This window comes from Pelophylax lessonae, assembly GCF_965119305.1.
Source record: "Pelophylax lessonae genome assembly, chromosome: 2".
Lineage (NCBI taxonomy): Eukaryota > Metazoa > Chordata > Amphibia > Anura > Ranidae > Pelophylax > Pelophylax lessonae.
The window spans coordinates 225,457,975-225,479,734 of record NC_138769.1 but is presented as its reverse complement, the minus strand read 5'-3'; the positions used below and the strand labels follow the sequence as shown (position 1 = coordinate 225,479,734).

General features: G+C 46.6%; 1 protein-coding gene across 1 annotated transcript in view; it reads left to right on the top strand.

Annotated features, from left to right (window-relative positions):
- Positions 1–21,760, top strand: part of SYCP1 (synaptonemal complex protein 1) — a 181,692-nt gene that overhangs the window by 147,991 nt on the left and 11,941 nt on the right. Inside the window, exons 7-8 of the mRNA XM_082248011.1 lie at positions 13,186–13,244; positions 21,599–21,668. Coding sequence (XP_082104137.1) covers positions 13,186–13,244; positions 21,599–21,668 — 129 coding nt within the window. The remainder of the gene's footprint in view (positions 1–13,185; positions 13,245–21,598; positions 21,669–21,760) is intronic.

Sequence of the window (21,760 nt, the reverse complement as noted above, 5' to 3'; positions counted from 1 at the left end):
TATAACTTTTGCGCAAACCAATAAAAATTCGCTCATTGAGATTTTTTTTGTCAAAGACATGTAGCTAAATACATTTTGGCCAAAATATATGACATAATTTGAGTATATTGGATATTTTTTAAAAGAGAAAGTTGAAAATGTAATTTTTTGTTAAAATTTTCGCTCTTTTTTTATTAATATTGCAAAAATAAAAAGCGCAGAGGTGATCAAATACCACCAAAAGAAAGCTCTGTTTGTGGGCAACAAAGGACGTAAATTTCGTTTGGGTACAGCATTGCATGACCGCGCAATTGTCAGTTAAAGTCACGCAGTGCCAAGTTGAAAAAAGGGGTCTGGTTTTTGAACAGCCAAATCCTCCAGGGGGTTAAGTGGTTAATATGGTTTCATAAAGACCATATTTGATAGTTATCATGCTACTATTCCAGTGAATGGGACTTTATTATATCTGCAAAAGACAATAGCAGCAGTGTTTCGGCCATATGGATCAAATATGACAGAAATTCGCAGCCAATTATCCTGGTAAAACGATAAGAAATCCACATCACAAACACATCTCCGCAGTGAATAGCCGGGGCCCCGGATGGCGGGTATATATTTGTGAGATGGATTTCTTCTTGCGCTACCATGAATCAGGCTACAAGTATTGTGCAATCCCATCTAATGGAAGATTTCCACTAACAGGTCTTTCCTCAATGCCATTTAAAGCCATATTCGCTGTGCATAGCGATTACCAGTAAACTGACACTGGGAGACATAATGTCAATTTAGCTAAAAATACATCCTAAAGAAACATCCACATAAATATTAATAACATTTCCACAACAGAATCCACTGTCTCCGGACAATTTGATCATGTTGAGTCGGGGTGCGAGAGGATCTCTGCGTTGGTGGCTCCGCTCCCCGGCGCTTCGACAAGGGAAATCCTTTCTCCCCCTGTTCTGGACAGTGTTTACCACGGACGCCTGTCTGGGTTGGGAGGGGTCCTGGGCACGGAATCAGCCCAAGGGTTCTGGTCCCGGGATGTGTCCAGTCTGCCTATCAACATCATGGAAATTCAAACTAACAGGCTTTGCTTGTCCCAGTGGACCTATCATCTGCAGGGGCGTCCGGTGGGCAGAACATCTTCTTCCAGTGCTCTCTGCTGTACACAATCCAAGGATGGAAAATTGGTATGCAGACTACCTTAGTCGTTAGGCACTGTGCCCGTGCAAATGGTCCCTTCACCCAGAAGTGTTTCAACATCTATGTCTCCGGTGGGGGACCCCCGATGTGGACCTGTTGGCCGCTCGTATCAACCGGAAGGTTACAAGATTTGTTTGCGAGGTCTCGGGATCCTCTGACAGACACCACAGATGTCTGATTTATGCCTTATCTCCAATACAATTTCTGACGAGACTTATGCGCAGAATTGAGGCAGAAGGGATTCCAGTAATTCTGGTGGCACCAGACTGGCCTCGTTGGTCCTGGTACGCAGGCCTGGTAAGACTGGTAGCCGATGCTCCTTGGAGGCTTCCGCTCAGAGAAGATCTTCTGTTTCAAGGACTGATCTTCCATCCTGCTTTATGGTCGCTGGCTTTAACAGCTTGGCTATTGAAAGCCAGGTATTGAAGGATAGAGGGTTGTCAGAATTGGTGATTCCTACTCTGTTAAAAGCTGAGAAATCTACTTCTCGGAAGATTTACCATTGAGTTTGGAAATCATATATTACTTGGTGGGAGTCTAGGGGGGGTTTCCCCCCGTTCCTTTTGGCTCTGGGCACAATTAAGGGCCAGATTTCAGCTTTGGCAATTTTCTTCCAAAGACCGTTGGCTACGAATACCTTGGTTCACATTTTCGTGCAGGAGGTTAGCCATTTGGCCCCACCGGTGCGGTCCCTGGTGCCCTTCCGTGGGATCTTAACTTGGTATTGTCAGTTCTTCAAAGACTGCCCTTTGAGAATATTCGTGAAATTCATCTACTCAACTTGTCACAGAAAGTGGCTTTCTTGGTGGCTATCATTTCTGCATGCAGGGTCTCGGAGCTTGCTGCGTTGTCCTGTTGGTCGTCCTACCTGGTGTTTCACAGGGACAAAGTGGTGCTCCGTCCCTGTCTATTGTTTCTTCAGAAGGTAGTTTCGGGGTTCTACTTGAAGGAGGACATTGTGTTGCCTTCGTTATGTCCTAAGCCAAAGCACCCGAAAGAGGTTGCTTTGCATTCTTTGGATGTGGTCTCTGCCATCAAGGTGTACTTTATGGCGACTGAGTCTATCTGAACATCGCATTCCTTGTTTATTCTTATGGATGGTCCTCGTAAGGGGCAGGCTGCATCGGCTGCGACCGTTTCCAGATGGATCAGGCAAACGGTAAAGCAGGCCTACTCAATTAAGGGTCAGGTTCATCTTTTCCCTGTTAAGGCGCATTCCACGAGGGCGCTTAGTGCCTCCTGGGCCTTCTGTCATCAGGTGTCAATTGGTCCAGGTTTGCAAAGTGGCCACCTGGGCATCTGTACACACATTCACCAAGTTCTACAACGTGGATATTATTGCATCTGCAGATGCTACCTTTGGCCGCAAAGTTTTGCAGGCTGCTGTGGCAGAGACTTCTGCCTCTTGAGGGTGTTTATTTCTGGTAGGTGAGCTCCAGTTGTTCGTGGTTGAGCTCCTGGATTATCTGGTTGGCTAAGTTTAGCCCCTTTTTGGGAATTTTTGTGTATTGCTGTGTTTTTTCCCAACCCCTCATGCTGATACTGCTTTGGGACATCCCATCTGTCAAATGAAGATATGAAGCTGTGTCCATTAATGAAAGAAAGCGAAAACTGGATTTTTGTCTTACCGTAAAATCCTTTTCTCTGGTGTTTATTGAGGGACACAGCACCCACCCCCCTGTGGAGTTGAGTAATGTATTCTTCTGACACTGCTTCTTTTGAACGGGGGGTGCTGCGGCCCAGAGGAACACTGCAACTCTGAACGCAACCAGGTTGTGTGCGTCCTCGCGAGGTGTCCCACTCGCGGGCCAGTCCCTCCAGTGGGACCATGTTGCGGCTGACCTAGCGTGGAGCTGAGGTCTGCACGCATTCGCTGGCCAGACCTGGGACGACCGTAGGAATCTATAATATCCAGTGCGTCACCCAGTTCGGCAGCTAATTGTAGTTCTCACAGGAACAACTTGATTGTAGAAGAAAAAAACAATAAAAGAAAAAATGTTCAGTTTAAAAAAAGGAAAAATGTGCCAGGAGGGTAGCAAGGAGCTAGGTCCCTACTCCTGACTTGGCAGAAAAAAACTGAGATCCCAGAGCAGGAAGTGGAAGTATACCACCTAGGACTGCCCCATAGGCCTAGTTAAGCTTTGTGTTTTCCGTCTAATGTCCTACTCCTAGGAAGAGCAGCATAACCTATCTGTCAAATGAAGATATGAAGCTGTGCCCGTCAACGAACATCTGAGAAAGGGATTTTACGGTAAGACAAAAATCCATTTTCTCTTACGTCCTCTGACAGTTGCAGCCCGTTCAAATGTTCTTCGCTATTCAGTGCTGCTCTTCAGTTTCTTGCTGCCTAGCGTTAGGAGTAGGACTAGGTTTCCCAGCTGGGACTCCTGTCTCAGTTTTTTATTTTTCTTTGAAAATGTTTTGATTTTATTTTCCTCACTCACTCACTATCGCTAGTTAGTCAGGGGGATCCTCCTAGAGAACTACGAGCGACAGCCGGGGCTGGGCCTCGCACTGGATAATCTAGATCCTTATGGTGTCCCAGCCTGGCCTACGAGCGTGTGCAGGTTGTGGTCCGCCCAGGCCTCGCCACAGGTGCCCCTGTGGATGGGGACGAGCCTGCGGATCGATTTCTTCGCCGAGACATCTCAACTCTGGAACGCCCTGTTGCAGCGTCCCCCCTTGGCTGATGGCACCCCCACTCAGGGTGGGAGGTGGTCCGTATCGGAGCAGAGCCCGCGGTCTGTGGTATGGTGAGTGATGCTACCCCCCGTGTCCTTGGGACAGTCACCTCAGGGGGAGTTATGTGGGCCCACTCCTTGGGGATGTCAGAACATGCGGTCTCTGTAGTGTCCCCCCTGGCTGGTCTGGACGGCCTCTACCTCCCTGCCCCCTTTGGGGGGCGCTCTGCGGTAAATGCTACATGGGGGTGTGGGGGCTTGTTACCTTGTCCTGGGGGTCTTCTTGGTAGATTCCCACGGTGGCCAGGTCCTGGGTTTTCTGACAAATTGGCGCCGTTTGTTTCGGCCACCATTTTGCGTGAGGGCAGCATGGCTGACTCACTGTGAGGGCAGCAGCCGTTCTCTTGCTGTATTTTGGCGCCATCTTGGATGTGGGCATCCACCTGGTAAGGGCGGCGGCCATTTTCCCTGTGCTTTTTTTCCCATTGACTTGTATTGGCATCCATTTTTGTTTGGCTCAGGGCACTGTCGGCCTCTAGTGGATGATGTCACTTCCTTCATCCATCTTCAGTTACTGCAGGGGTGAGCGTTTTTCACTTTCATATGTCTCTGTCATTTGGGTGTTTTTAATGCATTTTGAGTGTTTTTTCCCAAAAATCCACTGCTCTATCAGTGTAAAGGGGAACTCCGGCGGCAGTTGCGGGATCACAGTGCGGACCGGAAACTCGCCGATTTAAAGGGCCAGTGTCCCTTTTTTTGTATTACTGCCAAAATGAGTCCTAGGTTAACCCTTTCCCCGCTGATCTATTTTTTGCGCTTTCGGAACATGCGGAGCACGTTTCTGCAGCACTTCTACCTGCAGCCATTGCTACAAATGTTTTCACAGTGTACGGTTCAGTACTGGCCGGTTCTCTCTCAGTCATCTTCTTCAGAGCCTGATGTGGTTGCCATGGACAGCGTCCCCCTGAGGGGTTCCAGTCCGCACACTTAGTAGGGGAGGTGGTGGGGTCCTCCTCCGCCGCAGCGCGGGAACGCGCTTTGGTTGCTTATTCGCTCTGTCAGAAAAAATTTCACAATTTTACATTTCAATTTTGCATGATGAGCCCACCCAGTCAGGTTAGCTCGTTTCCTTTGGGTCCCGCACAGCCCAGAAGTCGTGTCAGGTATTCCCCTGTCCCAAGGAGTTTTCACAACATTGTGAACGTACAGTGGTGCCGCGTTAAGCTCACGCTGGCGGTGCCTAAACGTTTTTTTCAACGCCGCTATCCTTTTGCAGACGGTGTCACCTGGGGTGCACCACACTGTTTCTGGATTAAATAACTCCACAGTGGTGCCTGTGGAGGACTCCCTGGTGTTTAATGACCCGATGGATGGGCGTATGGAGTCTGTTTCCTGACGTATTTATTTGGTGGCGGGCTCCCCCCTCATGCCTGTGTTTGCTTCTGTGCTGGTTTTACAGATACAGAATGGGTCAAGGTGCTTACAGTGGGGATCAAAAGTTTGGGCACCCCAGGTAAAAATTTGTATTAATGTGCATAAAGAAGCCAAGGAAAGATGGAAAAATCTCCAAAAGGCATCAAAATACAGATTAGACATTCTTATAATATGTCAACAAAAGTTTGATTTTATTTCCATCATTTACACTTTCAAAATAACAGAAAACAAACAAATGGCGTCTGCAAAGGTTTGGGCACCCTGCAGAGTTAATATCTTGTACTGCCCCCTTTGGCAATTATCACAGCTTGTAAACACTTTTTGTAGCCAGCCAAGAGTCTTTCAATTCTTGTTTGAGGTATCTTTGCCCATTCTTCCTTACAAAAGTCCTCCAGTTCTTTGAGATTTCTGGGCTGTCTGTCACGCACTGCTCTTTTAAGGTCTATCCATAGATTTTCAATTATGTTGAGGTCAGGAGATTGTGAAGGCCATGGCAAAACCTTCAGTTTACGCCTCTTGATGTAATCCCCCGTGGATTTCGAGGTGTGTTTAGGATCATTATCCATTTGTAGAAGCCATCCTCTCTTTAACTTCAGCTTTTTCACAGATGGCATCAAGTTACCATCCAAAATTTGCTGAAATTTTATTGAATCTATTTTCCTTCTACTTGTGAGATGTTCCCTGTGCCACTCGCTGCAATACAACCCCAATGCATGATTGATCCACCCCCCATGCTTAACAGTTGAACAGAGGTTCTTTTCATTAAATTCTGTGCCCCTTCTTCTCCAAACGTACCTTTGCTCATTCTGGCCAAAAAGTTCAATTTTAACCTCATTGGTCCACAGAACTTGTTTCCAAAATGCATCAGGCTTGTCTATATGTTCATTTGCAAAGTTCAAACGCTGATTTTTGTGGTGAGGACGTAGATGAGGTATTCTTCTGATGACTCTTCCATGAAGACTATATTTGTACAAGTATCTCTTTATAGTGGAATAGTGTACCACAACTCCAGTGTCTGCCAGATCTTTCTGGAGGGATCGTGCAGTCAAACGTGGGTTTTGAATTGTTTTTCTCACAATCCTGCGAGCTTGGTTGTCTGATATTTTTCTTAGTCTTCCAGATCTTGCTTTAACTTCCACTGTTCCTGATGACTGCCATTTCTTAATTACATTCCTAACAGAGGATATTGACATCTGAAAACGCTTTGCTATCTTCTTATAGCCTTCTCGAGCTTTGTGAGCGTCAACTATTTTCTGTTTCCGTTTTCTAGACAACTGCTTAGAAGATCCCATGGTGCTGATTGTTGGGGCAAGGTCAGATGAGTCTGGGCATTTAAAACCTTTGAGATTGACATCACTTGGTCTTCCCAGATGATGATTGAGAACAATCCATGACACTGGCAGGTCTCAGCCATGCAAATTGGGCAGTGCATGCTATAAATTCTGCAGGGTGCCCAAACTTTTGCAGACACAATTTTTTTGTTTTCTGTCATTTTGAAAGTGTCAATGATGGAAATAAAATCTAACTTTTGTTGACATATTATAAGAATGTCTAATCTGTAATTTGATGCCCTTTGGAGAAATTTTCCATCTTTCCTTGGCTTCTTTATGCACATTAATACAAATTTTTACCTGGGGTGCCCAAACTTTCGATCCCCTCTGTATACCCAACTTAGTGGCGGAGTCGGTCTCTCCAACTCTTATCCAATTCTGGACCTCAAGTCTCTGAACCGCTTTGCGCGGGTGCAGAAGTTCCGGATGGAATCCATCCGGTCGGTGGTGGCGTCTTTAGATCAAGGAGATCTTCTGGCCTCCATCGACTTAAAGGATGCATATTTGCACATCCCTGTCTACGAGGGTCATCAACGGTTTCTCCGTTTCGCGGTGGCAGGGGACCGTTTTCAATTTGTGGCATTACCCTTTGGTAAGCTTCGGCTCCCAGGGTATTCACCAGGGTTTTTTGGCCCCGGTGCTGGCTTTGCTGCGCAAATGGGGATTGCGGTCCTCGGTTATCTGGACGACCTCCTGTTGAGGGCGAGCTCGTGTGCCACTCTATCAAGCGATCTGACGGTTATGGTTCGGGTGGACCATCAATTCCCAGAAGTCGGCACTGACCCCGTCAGTCCACCTGAGTTACCTGGGCATGGTCTTGGACTCCGCTCAGTCAAAGTGTTTCACCCGGAGGACAAACTTTGGACTTTACAGGGTGAGATCAGGTCCCTCAGGTACAACGATCTCTCCTCCCTACGGATCTGCATGAGGTCCCTGGGGCTCATGTTTTCAGCTTTCGAGGAGGTCCCGTTTGCACAGTTTCACACAAGGACTCTGCAAGCAGAGATTCTTGCCAGATGGCACAAGGATCCACAGTCCCTGGACAGGATGATATGTTTGAGCCGTCTCACGAGGTCGGAGCTTTCCTGGTGGCTTCTGTCACCCGCTCTGAGCCAGGGAAAGCTTTTTCAGCCCCCGTTGTGGACTGTGATCACCACGGATGCCAGCCTGATGGGCTGGGGTGGTGTACTGGACACCCTGTGTGCACAGGGGACGTGGTCAACGGATGAATCCTCCTTGCGATAAATATTCTGGAGCTCAGGATGTTCAAACATTTCCTGCTCCATTGGGCGACTTGGTTGCACGGTCACCCAGTTTAGGTTCAAACCGTCAATGCCACAGCTGTGGCTTACATCGATCACCAAGGGGGCACCAGGAGTGCCCGGGCGGCCAAGGAAGTAGCCGTGATTCTGACTTGGGCCGAGGCACACGTTCCAGCTATCTCCGCTGTTCACATTCCGGGAGAGGAGCACTGGCAGGCGGACTATCTCAGTCATCAGTCCTTGGATCAGGGGGAATGGTCCCTGCATACGGAGGTGTTTCATCCCCTGTGGGCCTGGTGGGGGACTCTGGACATTGATCTGGCACCGGTATCAGCTGATTTACGCCTTCCCTCCGATTTAAACTTTTGTCCAGGTTCCTCCGCAGGTTGGCGTTGGAACAGGTGCAGGTAATTCTGGTAGCTCCAGACTAGCCTCGTCGGTCTTGGTACACGGACCTCGTGCAAATGGACATAGAGCCTCCCTGGCGGCTACCTCTGAGTAAATTTCTGCTGTCTCGAGGGCTGATCTTCCATCCTGCCTTATGGTCTCTGGCTTTAACGGCATGGCTGTTGAAAGCCAGGTGTTGAGAGACAGTGGTCTCTCGGATGCTGTCATACCTTATTGAAGTGTTATAAATAATTGGTGCGCTAAACCAGTTGAAGTGATTACAATAAATCAACTCGATGTAACAATACAGTGCTAACAATATGAAAAAACTTCTAAATAAAAATCCAAAATGTTCAAGTCCATCAAAACATGTCCAAACAGTGTCAGTGGATAAAATAACTTCAAGTGAAACTGTGACGTTGTAGCAAAAGTGCTGAAGCCATATCCCAAAGAAAGAGATTTCCACGTGAATAGAATTCCCACCACCAGCTGGCTGTACTTCTTACCAAATATATATATATCATGAGCAATCCAATAAAGCAGATATCATGCACATCCACCCTCGTGTGAACCACATTGAAGAGCCTCTTACCAGATGTAAAAGATTATGGGCAGGAGTTATTGCTCTTCCTCAATCAGAATATGACAGGTAGCTGGATAGATGGACTCTTCCTTACGGACCCGGGATGATAGATCTTCTTATTGACTCCACACATTACATGCCTCAATGTCCTGCAAAGGCAACATTTTGGATTTTTATTTAGAAGTTTTTTCATATTGTTAGCACTGTATTGTTACATCGAGTTGATTTATTGTAATCACTTCAACTGGTTTAGCGCACCAATTATTTATAACACATTTACACTTGGCACAGTACCTTGGTTGCAGCTTTACCACCATAAGTTATCAACGCACCCTTTATTTTATTAATACCTTTTTGAAGGCTCGGTAAACTACCTCCAGGAAGATTTACCATCGTACCTGGAAGGCGTATTTTGCCTGGTAAGAGTCGCAAGGGTTTCATCCTCGCTCCTTTTCAGTGGCAAAGGTTTTGGCCTTCCTGCAGGAAGTTGTGCACCAGCGTTTGGTGCTGGGCACGATCAAAGGCCAGTTATCAGCCTTGGCTGTTTTTCTTCCAGCGTACCTTGGCAACTAATTCCCTGATTCGCACCTTTATTCAAGGGGGGCATCATCTGGCTCCACCGCGGAGGGCTCCTTTGCATCCGTGGGACCTGAATTTGGTCTTGTCCGTTTTGCAACGGACTCCTTTTGAGAACATCAGAGACATCTCTCTGCCTGTGTTGTCCCAGAAAGTGGCCTTTCTGGTGGCTATCACCTCTGTTCGCAGAGTGTCTGAACTGGCGGCTCTGTCTTGCCGTTCGCCTCATCTAGTTGTTCATAGGGATGCAGTGGTCCTACGACCAACTCAGTCTTTTCTCCCTAAGGTGGTGTAGGATTCCCACCTCAACGAGGATATTGTGTTGGGCACATTCTACTAGAGCTGTGAGTGCCTCTTGGGCTTTTCGCCATCAGGCTTCTGTGGCTCAGGTGTGCAAGCGCGACCTGGTCGTCTGTGCACACTTTCACAAAAATTCTACAGACTTGACGTGATGGCATCCTTGGATGCTTCCTTTGGCCGCAAGTTTTGAGCGCGGCGGTTTTGTTGAAGAGACGTGTTTTTTTTCTCTTCGTTTGGGTGATTTCTGTTCTGAGGTTAGCTCCTGTTGAGCTTCTGTTGCCCTGTTGGCTCAGTTTTCTCTGGCCTTGTTGACACGTTGCCGTTCTTTGGTTGTGTCTTTTCCCACCCCTCACACCTGCACTGCTTTGGGACATCCCAATAGTGAAGAACATCTGAACGGGCTGCGACTGTCAGAGGCCGGAAGAGAAAATAGAATTATTGTAAGAACTTACTGTAAAATTCTTTTCTCTGAGTCCTCTGACTGTCGCAGCCCCCGCCCCTCTATTTTTGGGGTTCGTTGTCTTCCTATACTGCTTGCTACGAAACTGAAGAGCAGCACTGAATAGCAAAGAACATCTGAACTGGCTGCGACTGTCAGAGGACTCAGAGAAAAGAATTTTACGGTAAGTTCTATTTACTCTTACATCCTCTGACAGTCGCAGCCCCTCATACAGCCTTCATGAGTGGGTAATGGGGCCCTCTGCAGAAGCAAGCTAACCAGTTTTAAATGTTCATAAAAAACTTTCTACACTTAAGCATACCTCCAGGGGGCCGTCCCTCAGCCATTATCCCGATCCAGTTACCACTGTCCTTCAGTTTTATGCTGCCTAGCGTCAGGAGTAGGCTAGGTTTCCCTGCTGGGACCTAGTGTCTCAGTTTCTTAGTTTTTTTTTGAAAAGTGTTATTTCTTTTGAAAATAGCTTTTTTATTTCACTCACTATTGCTAGTTAGTCAGGGAATTCCTGGAGGACTACAAGCGACAGCAGAGCTGGGCCTCGCACTGGACAATATAGATCCTTATGGAGTCCCAGCCTGCCACCGAGCGTAACAGGTAATTGGTGCGCCCTGGCCTCGCAACGACAGTGCCCTTTGAGATGAGGAAGAGCCTGTGGAGTCTTCTTTGCCGGGATGTCTCAACTCTGGAACACCCGTATGTTGCTAGCATCCTTCCTGGCTGACGGCACCACCAATTAGGGTGGGAGGTGTTCCATATCAGATCGGTGCCTGCGTTCTTTGGACTGGTGAGTACTACTACCCCCTTGTACCTGGGACTATGTTCTGTGGGGGTGTTCTGTGGGCCCACTCTTAGGGGATGGCAGTTCTAGTGGCTTCTGTGATATCACCCTACTGGCCGTTTTGATATGGTTCCCTTCCTCCTTGCCCCTGCTGGGAGTGCTCTGCGTGGCAAACTGCTGTGTCTTGGGGCTGTGGGGGCTTAATGTATCTGGGGGTGCTCTCTGGGGTTCCCTGTGGTGGCCAGCTCATGTGTATGTGCTTAGTTTGGCGCCGTTCGCCAAAACTGAGGCTGTTTGGGCCTCATTTAAGGGCAGCAGCCATTTTAACTCATCATTTTGGCGCTGATCGGGTGCCATCTTTGGTATGGACAACCGCTTAGTAAGGGCGGCAGCCATTTTGCCTGTGCTTCCTCCCATTGACTTTCATCAGGCACAATTTGTTTGTGGCTTAGGCCTCTATGTGCGTGAGATCACTTCCTCCTTTCTCTCATCTTTACTGCAGCAGCGTGTGGCAAGTACAGACACTTTTGGGTGATTTTAACTGTTTTCTCTGCTATTTTCCTGTAAAAACTTTTCTTTTGTGGCTATTACTTTTTCTGAAGGGTCTCCACAGGTGGTGCAGTTTGCGGTGGGGGTCCGTGGGAATCGCTGTTTTAAAGGGCCAGCGTCCTTAAAAATTTTGTCCGCGATCAGCAATTTTTAGCAGCACTGCAACATTGCGGCGGACAGATCGGACCTCTAACGGACATTTTTGACACTTTGGCGGGACCAGTGACATTACTACAGTATTCAGTGCTAAAAATGTGCACAGTTACTGTAATAATGACACGGGCAGGGAAGGGGTTAACACCAGGGGCGATCAATAGGTTAAATGTGAGTCTAGGGGGTGTTTTCTAACTGTGGGGGGATGAGCTTGTAAAATCAACACAGAGACATGTGTTCCTAAAGAGGAGGAGCTCTGTATTGATCCTGAGAGAACAACGGTCTGCTGTGTTTACAACAGCAGACCGCTGTTCTTTCTTCACGGGGAGTGATCGCTGGTGCCCAGCGGCAATCATGGCCGACGGCCCCGTGCATCGTCTTTCCCGCTGGAGAGTGGATGCTCGCCCCCAGGATTGCTCCTGTGAACCGCCGTACAGGTATGGCGATTTGCGGGAACCTGCCGACCTGCCGCCCTATATAGGCGGCGGCTGGTCGGCAAGTGGTTACTACTCTTACAGCACTTATTAGGAATATATACATTTTAGTTTGGGCAGAAATGTACTTTAAGTACAGTAAAACCTTGGATTGCGAGCGTAATATGTTCCGGAAACATGCTTGTAATCCAGAGCACTCGTATAACAAAGCAAATTTTCCCATATGGAAACTCAGATGATTTGTTCCACAACCTTTTATTTAAAAGTTCTTCAGTTTATAGTGCATATTAAAAAATTATAGCAATGTGATAGTTTGTGTAACCATAAAATATCTATCCACAAATGGCAGCCTCAAAAAGGGGATTAGAAGCAAAATTCAGGAGGAGCTACAAAGTATAAAAGAGAAGAGAGGCGCCTCTAAGCGTAGTAATATGGTTACATTTAATGAAGGTCCAACATTTAGCAACTCACATGGTTAATAAATAAAAGAGCCACATCTAAGTATGCAGGCATACAGGGTAAAGCTGTCCTCATAGACTGTCTTTCATACCGCTAGCCCTCACCGCTGTCAGTCTGCAATCGTGACCGGGAAGACTACCCTGCAGTAGAACGAACTGAAAGCGAGGCTTGAAGCATTCGTGGATGGGATGGTGGCGGTGGTGGTGCAGAGGATGGTCTTTGTGGACAGCTTTACCCAAGATGTCTGCATTTTTAGATGTGCCTGTTTTAATCATCAACCATGCAAGTTGCTAAATGTTGTACCTTCATTAAATGTAACCATAATGCTACACTTAGAGGCACCTGTCTTCTCTTTTATACTCAGTTGTGACATGACGCTACTTATATATCAAGACATTGCTCGTTTATCAAGTCATAATTTATTAAAAAAGTTTGCTTGTCTTGCAAAACACTCTCAGACTAAGTTACTCTCAACCCCAAGGTTTTACTGTACTTTAAACAAAGTTAGCTTCATGTAGCTTGATTAGAGTTTGTAAAAAATCTGCATATTAGTTTAAAAATGTTTACAATTATTTGTTAGTTTAGAATGTTTCTATACAATATATGTTCTTTATTTTAGATGAAAATGAAATTGATGAAACAAGGCAAATGTATGATGACCTAAACAACAATATTGAGGCAAGTTTTTGTTCAGGAAAGTTCTTGTTTGTGGAATTTGGTAGATAAACAGATATGCTTTACATCCAAATTTTTACCCCCAGTACCACTGACATATATTAGTGATTTCACCCCTGTATGCTTTAAGGCTCACAGAGCTTGGATCACATTTGCATATCTTAATACGGTAAAACTAGGATTGCGAGCATAATTAGTTCCAGAAACATGCTTGTAATCCAAAACTAATATCAAAGCTAATTTCCCCATAAGAAATAATGGAAACTCATATGATTTGTTCCACAACCATTTATCCATAAGTCCTTCAGTTTATAGTTCATATAAAAAGTATATAGCAATGTGATAGGTTGTGTAACCATAAAACGTCCATCCACAAATGACAGCCTCCACAAGGGGATTAGAAGCAAAATACAGCAGGCGCTACAGTGTATAAAAGAGAAGAGAGGCACCTCTATGTGTAGCAATATGGTTACATCATTTAGCAACTCTTATGGTTGTTGATTAAAAGAAGCACATCTAATTATGCAGGCATCTGGGGTAAAGCAGTCCAGGTAGACTGTCCTCCGCACCGCCGGCTCTCACCGCTGTTGTTCTGCAGTCATGACCGGGAAGACTACCCTGTAGTAGAGCAATCTGGAAGCAAGGCTTGAAGCGCTCGTGGAGCAACGTGTGGAAGGGATAATGTTGATGGCAGTGCGGAGGATGGTCCATGAAGACCACTTTACCCCGGATGCTTGCATACTTAGATGTGCCTGTTTTAATCCTAAACCATGTGAGTTTCATAATTTTTACCTTCATTAAATGTAACCATAATGCTACACTTAGAGGCACTTGTCTTCTTTTTTATACTCAGTTGAGACATGACGCTACTTGTATATCAAGACATCGCTCGTTTATCAAATCAAATTGTTTGTCTTGCAAAACACTCTCAGACCAAGTTACTCTCAATCTAAGGTTTTAGTCCCCGTTCACACTGGGGCGACCTGTGAGGCGACCTGGTCGCCTCACAGGTCGCCGTAGGTCGCCTTCCATAGGGAAGCTGCGGACCCGTTCTAATAGGAGCGACACAAGTCGCTCCGACTTAGAAAAAGGGTCCGGAGCTTCTTTGGGGCGACCCGGAGCGACCGTCATAGACTTCAATGTTATGAAGTCCGTGCCGGCCGCTCCGAGGTCGCCCCGGGAAGTAGCGTCGCTGCTATGTGAACGGGGCCTAACTGTACAGTATGTACATTTTGTAAAAATCTGCATCTTTGTTTTTGAGATGTTATGCTTTTGCAGGGCCAGAATAACGTAGGGGCTATTGGAGCTGCAGCTCCAGGCCCCTACCTTTTATATAGGCCCCGGGTTGGCCATATTCACTGTTACCGCTCTTCTGTCACTTGTAATCACAGAAGTCTGGCTTCTATGCTCGCTTCCCCAGGCAGCACCCACAGAACCTCCCCACACAGCGCGAAGGCCGGACAAGGAGGGACAGTTGCCGATGCATGGATGTGTTTATGGGCTTCAGAGACAGCATCCCATGTTGAATTAGGCATGCATGGCTTCACCCTTCCTCCTCTGGGTGCATGCCAAGGCACGGCCCTTAAGGCCCTTCAAAATCCTCAGCACCAAGCCCATGATGCTCTTAATCCGGCCCTGTGCTTTTGTGACTTGTGCATTCCAACTTTGTGTTTGCCATGGTGTTAATGGTTTGCTGTAGATGCACAAACCTGACTTCTGAACCTAAGCCATGCATAACAAGGCCTTGTGTTTATAACAGTGCATATGTTTTGCTGTGTTTCTTAGAGCCTTAGTAACAAAAAGGTGGAGTTAATGTGTTCACAATTTGAATTGTGTTATTTTGATGCCATCTATGGCCTGCTATCAAACTAGGACCTTTCTACAAAGTCTTACACTATGAAAGCAAGAGGAAAGCACTTCTGGGTAAATGCTGTTTTTGCTTGGGGTATTTTCTCACAGTTCTTCAATGTATTAGTATTAGTAATATTAGTTAACAAGAAGTCCTTTCCATTCTTGGAAAAGCCATTATTGTATACGGTAGAGTTGCCTGATTTCTCCATTCTTGTAATTAATACTCCATCAAAGTTTCATTGAAGGTAGAAGCACCTTGGTTGTAGAAATGTGTGACATCATGGCCACAATGCTTACCTTAAATGTAGAGTTATCCCCCACACTATTTATTTTCTGTCACAAGATGTCTTCAGTCTTTTGGCTTGAATAACATGCAACATCTTTCAACTAGTAAGACTAAGGAGATACTGCAACTGCAGGGCATCATGGGCCCATCCCCTGAGGGGACATCGTCATAGTGCCCTGTGCTTACAGTACATTGAGTAAGAGAGCCATCATCACATTATCTATCTGCATAATGGAGGTCCACTCACTGCCAGGGGAAAACTAAGGGCTCTTGCACACAGCATTTTCCTCTGCCTGGGCAGCCCAGATTTAGCATGCAGCCTGTCATGGACATGAAAAGTAGGGATGATCGAACGGTTCGGGTCGACCATCGGTTCGACCCGAACTTTGGGTGTTCGAAATTCGGTCGAATTCCGAACTTTTTGCGGTAAAAGTTCGGAATTCGGCCACCAGAACCGCCCAAAATGCAATGGGACAGGAACTGGGCTTTAAAAGCCAGTGATTGGCCCAGAAACGTCAGCAAAAGCCAATGAGGGGGCAGGAGTCTGCAAGGAACGTGATTGGAGTGACTACTGGGACCAGAGGCCAATCAGGAGTGAATACGCCCAACAGTATATAACATAGCCCCGCCTAACCTCTAGCACAGTGATACAGAGTCTGTTGAAGAGAGTTGAAGCATTTCTCTTACTTCTGCTTTGTTACACTATGTAAATGAAAAAAAAAGTATACTCCCCGCCACCCACATGCCCAGCATCTAAACAGTAGTTTGGCAAAACTACTGGCTCTGCAACTCTTACCATTTAACCTGGTAGAGTCTGCTCCCTTCCGCGACTTTGCAAAATGTGCAGTTCCACAGTGGCAGGTGCCATGTCGGCATTACTTTGCCCGTAAAGCCCTGCCATCCCTATACCAACATGTGGAAAGCAATGTAGTTTCGTCCCTGGCCAAGTCAGTCAGCCGTAAGATACACCTGACGGCTGACACTTGGTCAAGCAAACATGGGCAGGGACAGTACATTTCTGTCACTGCTCATTGGGTGACACTGCTTGCTAGCAGAAGGGATTGTAGCCAGAGCTCGGTGCTGCAGCCAGTATTGCCCCCACGTCTGCAAACAGCTGGTGGTGTTGCTGATCCGGGTAGATCGATCACTTCTACCCCCTCCTGCTCCTCCTCCTCATCCTCCTCCATGCCCTCCTCTGCAGCATGGTCCTTTGAATATGATGAGGTACCACGTAAGCGTTCAAAGGGCTATTCTATGTCTCAGGCCAAAAGGTGTCACGCAGTGCTGCAGCTTGTGTGTCTAGGGGACAGGCAGCACACTGCCCCTGAGATTCTTGGGGCTCTGCAGGCACAGGCCCAGAGGTGGTTGACACCACACCAGCTGCAGCCAGGAATGGTGGTTACCGATAATGGGTCAAACCTCCTGGCCGCCCTTTGGCAGGGAAAGTTGACCCATGTGCCATGCCTGGCGCATGTCCTGAATCTCGCGGTACAGCGGTTTTTGAACTCGTACCCAGAGAATGCAGGATGTGCTAAGGATGGCAAGAAGGGTGTGCAGTCACTTCAGTCGGTCGTACAGTGCCACTGCACGTTTGGCCGAAGTGCAACGCGAGTTTCACCTGCCGGTACACCGCCTCGTCTGTGACATGCCCACCCGCTGGAACTCACCTTGACTATGCTGCAGTGCCTGTACACGCAGCAGAGGGCCCTCAATGAATATCTCTGCGAGTACAGCACCAGCACTGGCTCAGCGCGCCTGGGCTTCTTTTCGCCACGGCAGTGGCTTTTGATTAAGGATGAATGCGCTGTCCTCTCGCCATTTGAGGAGGCCACAAGGATGGTCAGCCGGGACAGCGCATGCATCAGTGACACCCTACCGGTACTGTTTTTGTTGGAGCACACTCTGCGTGGCATTATGGACAGGGCACTGGAGGCAGAGCAGTAGGAGGAAGAGGAGGACTTCCTTGCCTCTCAAGGCCCCCTTTATCCTGAGAATCCTGACCCCATTATGCCTAGCTCCCAGAGGCCCGAGCAGGATCCAGGGGTGGAAGAGGAGGAGGACGATTCTTCGGGAACTTTTGCAGGCTTTGAGGAGGAGGAGGAAAAAGACATGCGGCAATCTGCAAGGCCTAGTTTGACTCCCTCGGGACACTTTGGAGTAGTACGTGGCTGGGAGGAGGAAGAGCACGTTCAAGATCATGTCGTTTTAAGTGACCCAGAGGAGTCAGCTTCTGAGGCCTTTGCTAATTTCCGACACATGGCAAACATCATGCTTCAGAGCCTGCGAAGAATCAAGGCCATTAAAGAGACTGACCACTATTGGGTGGCCACCCTACTTGACCACCGGTACAAGTCAAAAGTCTCTGAGCTTTTCCCATCCACCCAGAGAGTCCACAGGATCAAATCCCTTGAGGACAGTCTCAAGAGGATTCTGGTGAACATGTTCCCCGACTCCCGTAGGGTGCAGGGGCGGGGACAATCTACCATGGACTCTACTGTGGGTCACGAGAGGAGCGTTGGAGAAGGCGTGTGGTTGACGGATGCCTTTCGGTCTTTTTTTAGTCCTCACCGCCCAGGCCTCTTAGCTGCCACATCGCATCAACAGCGTCTGCATCACATGGTGGACGATTACGTCAGGGCACAAAGTGACACAGAGGGCTTTTCATGTGACGAATCCGATCCACTGGCATACTGGGTCTTAGGATTAGACCACTGGCCAGAACTGGCCCAGTATGCAATGGAGTTGTTGGCCTGCCCTGCTTCCTGTGTCCTATCGGAACGGGCATTCAGCGCAGCAGGAGGATTCGTCACAGACCATCGAACGAGACTCTCCACTGACTCAGTCGACCGTTTGACATTCATTAAAATGAATCAGTCGTGGATATCAAGCTTTGATGCACCTGATGCAAGACCTTGTAGACTAGTCTATCGTTGCGATGTGGCTGCTGAGCCTCAGTTTAAGCCTGGACCAGGGTGCCACCCTCCAACCCTCCTCTCATTCTGTTTAGGTTCACAGAACCTCATTTTAGTTATACCAAAAATACCACAGGTGCACACCTTCATAATTTTTTGGCCTTCTGCAACACCAGCTCTTTGGGCTTACGGTGGGGTGGCTACGCTAAACAAAAAATACCATGTTTGCGCACCTGTTCCACAGGTGCACACCTTCATAATTTTTTGGCGTCCTTCAACACCAGCTCTTTGGGCTTAAGGTGGGGAGGCTACGCTAAACAAAAAATACCATGTTTGTGCACCTGTTCCACAGGTGCACACCTTCATAATTTTTTGGCCTTCTGCAACACCAGCTCTTTGGGCGTACGGTTGGGAGGCTATGCTAAACAAAAAATACCATGTTTGCGCACCTGTTCCACAGGTGCACACCTTCATAATTTTTTGGCCTCCTTCAACACCAGCTTTTTGGGCTTACGGTGGGGAGGCTACGCTAAACAAAAAATACCATGTTTGCGCACCTGTTCCACAGGTGCACACCTTCATAATTTTTTGGCCTCCTTCAACACCAGCTCTTTGGGCTTATGGTGGGGAGGCTCTGCCAACACCAAAAATACCATGTTTGTGCACCTGTTCCACAGGTGCACACCTTCATAATTTTTTGGCCTTCTGCAACACCAGCTCTTTGGGCGTACGGTTGGGAGGCTATGCTAAACAAAAAATACCATGTTTGCGCACCTGTTCCACAGGTGCACACCTTCATAATTTTTTGGCCTCCTTCAACACCAGCTTTTTGGGCTTACGGTGGGGAGGCTACGCTAAACAAAAAATACCATGTTTGCGCACCTGTTCCACAGGTGCACACCTTCATAATTTTTTGGCCTCCTTCAACACCAGCTCTTTGGGCTTAAGGTGGGGAGGCTACGCTAAACAAAAAATACCATGTTTGTGCACCTGTTCCACAGGTGCACACCTTCATAATTTTTTGGCCTTCTGCAACACCAGCTCTTTGGGCGTACGGTTGGGAGGCTATGCTAAACAAAAAATACCATGTTTGCGCACCTGTTCTACAGGTGCACACCTTCATAATTTTTTGGCCTCCTTCAACACCAGCTTTTTTGGCTTACGGTGGGGAGGCTACGCTAAACAAAAAATACCATGTTTGCGCACCTGTTCCACAGGTGCACACCTTCATAATTTTTTGGCCTCCTTCAACACCAGCTCTTTGGGCTTACGGTGGGGAGGCTCTGCCAACACCAAAAATACCATGTTTGCGCACCTGTTCCACAGGTGCACACCTTCATCATTTTTTGGCCTCCTTCAACACCAGCTCTTTGGGCTTACGGTGGGGAGGCTACGCTAAACAAAAAATACCGTGTTTGCGCACCTGTTCCACAGGTGCACACCTTCATAATTTTTTGGCCTCCTTCAACACCAGCTCTTTGGGCTTACGGTGGGGAGGCTCCGCCAACACCAAAAATACCATATTTGCGCACCTGTTCCACAGGTGCACACCTTCATAATTTTTTGGCCTCCTTCAACACCAGCTCTTTGGGCTTACGGTGGGGAGGCTCCGCCAACACAAAAAATACCATGTTTGCGCACCTGTTCCACAGGTGCACACCTTCATAATTTTTACGCCTTCTTCAACACCAGCTCTTTGGGCTTACAGTGGTATGGCTCCGCCAACACCCAAACAATTTTTGCGCACCTGTTTCACAGATGCATATCATTGCAATTTTTTTCCTTACAAAGGCAATTATTGCCTTCATGACCAGCATTTTCATAGGGTTATGGTGTCAAGGCATCGTCGGCACCACCAAAGGCCCAATTTTTAAGCATCATTTACTTCTATTCAAAGTCAAGAGACAACAGTATTCATCCAAAACATCTCTAATCTTGTTCACGGTGCACTACATTGTGGCCCCTACCCCTAACCCTCAATGTATCCATGCTTAAATGTCTGTTTCTTGTGAGAATTCAAGTTACAGTGCACCAAACACCATTTTACATGAAATAAAGTGCATCTACATACATCTTTTGACTTCTTGAAAACATTTGTTAATAATAGCCCCATTGTGAAAATACACCCGTTAATTATATGCACATTTAAAGAGACAGCACCTTTTTCCAAAAAAAAACTCTATTCTTGGCGCGGTTAAGCAAAAAAGTCATTTTTAAAGGTTTGGCATGCTATAATTCTGGTTGGACATGCTACAGAGCTGAAACTTCACAGGTACACTTTTTAGACCCCCCAGACACTAAATCCAAAGAAATCTTTTTTTTTTTTTCAATAATTTTTTCAATAATTGGCTCTCTATCAAAAACGACAAGAACTTTTTTTTGTGTGATTAATAGTTCCTGGGGCATGACCCAGAACCCTAGGCACTTTTTAGGGGCATTTATTGGGTTTTAGGGCTTCAAAATGGTGTTTTTTGATTCCAGAAGTTCGGGTCCCATTGATTTCAATGAGGTTCTGGAATCCGAACTGAACTTTCGGGAAATTCGGGTGTTCTGGTCGAACCAAACTTTTCAAAAGTTCGATCATCCCTAATGAAAAGCTGTTCTCTGCTGTACACATGTATACAGCAGTGTTACCATAATCATAAGTAAAGCGAAAAAGCCCATACGCTTGTAAGCTTTACTTGTATTTACTATAGCCTTCCATATACATGAGTACAGCGACGCATGATCATTCATGTCAATGACAGGCTGTACTCTGCACCAAGTGCGTCACATGACTGGCCTATAGTATATAAAAAAAGGTTAAAAAAAAATAACAAAAACAAAACAAAAACAGCATAACTTACAGCTGGGGGCATCCAGGGTGGAGAGGGTGAAGAATAGCGAGTCTGGACTAAGCTTCTCGTTCAGCTGTAGCTGGTCGTATAGATTTAAAGGTACAGTATATGGAAAAATCAGAGAAAGAAGTATAGTATTTAAATACTTCATTAATGCATTTGGGAAGGCCCCATTCACATCTCAAGATTTGGGAATGCAGGCATAATCTCAAATTGCGTGGCAATCACAGCACAACGCACTGCAATTGCAGCAACCGCGGCTTCACAAATCGCATGAAGCTTGTCATTTGAAAAAAGGAGCAGGAGCTTCTTTTTGGGTGATAAACACTTATAGGAAAGCCCATATAAATGTGATTAGGGCCTAAATCTTACCGTTATATTGTATTTACCAATGTGAAATGACATTGTAACAAAGTACAATAAATACCTGTTCAAATATATATGTATGTTCTTTTTATGATTTTATTGTAGAGAATGATTATGGCTTTTGAAGAACTCCGAACTCAAGCCGAGAATTCCAGACATGAAATCTATAGCCAAAGTATAAACTTGATTTTGTCTTTATTTTTATTAACACTCAAAGGCAAATTTTTACTGCTTCTATTTTATGTACTATAAAAGAGATGAAGTTTG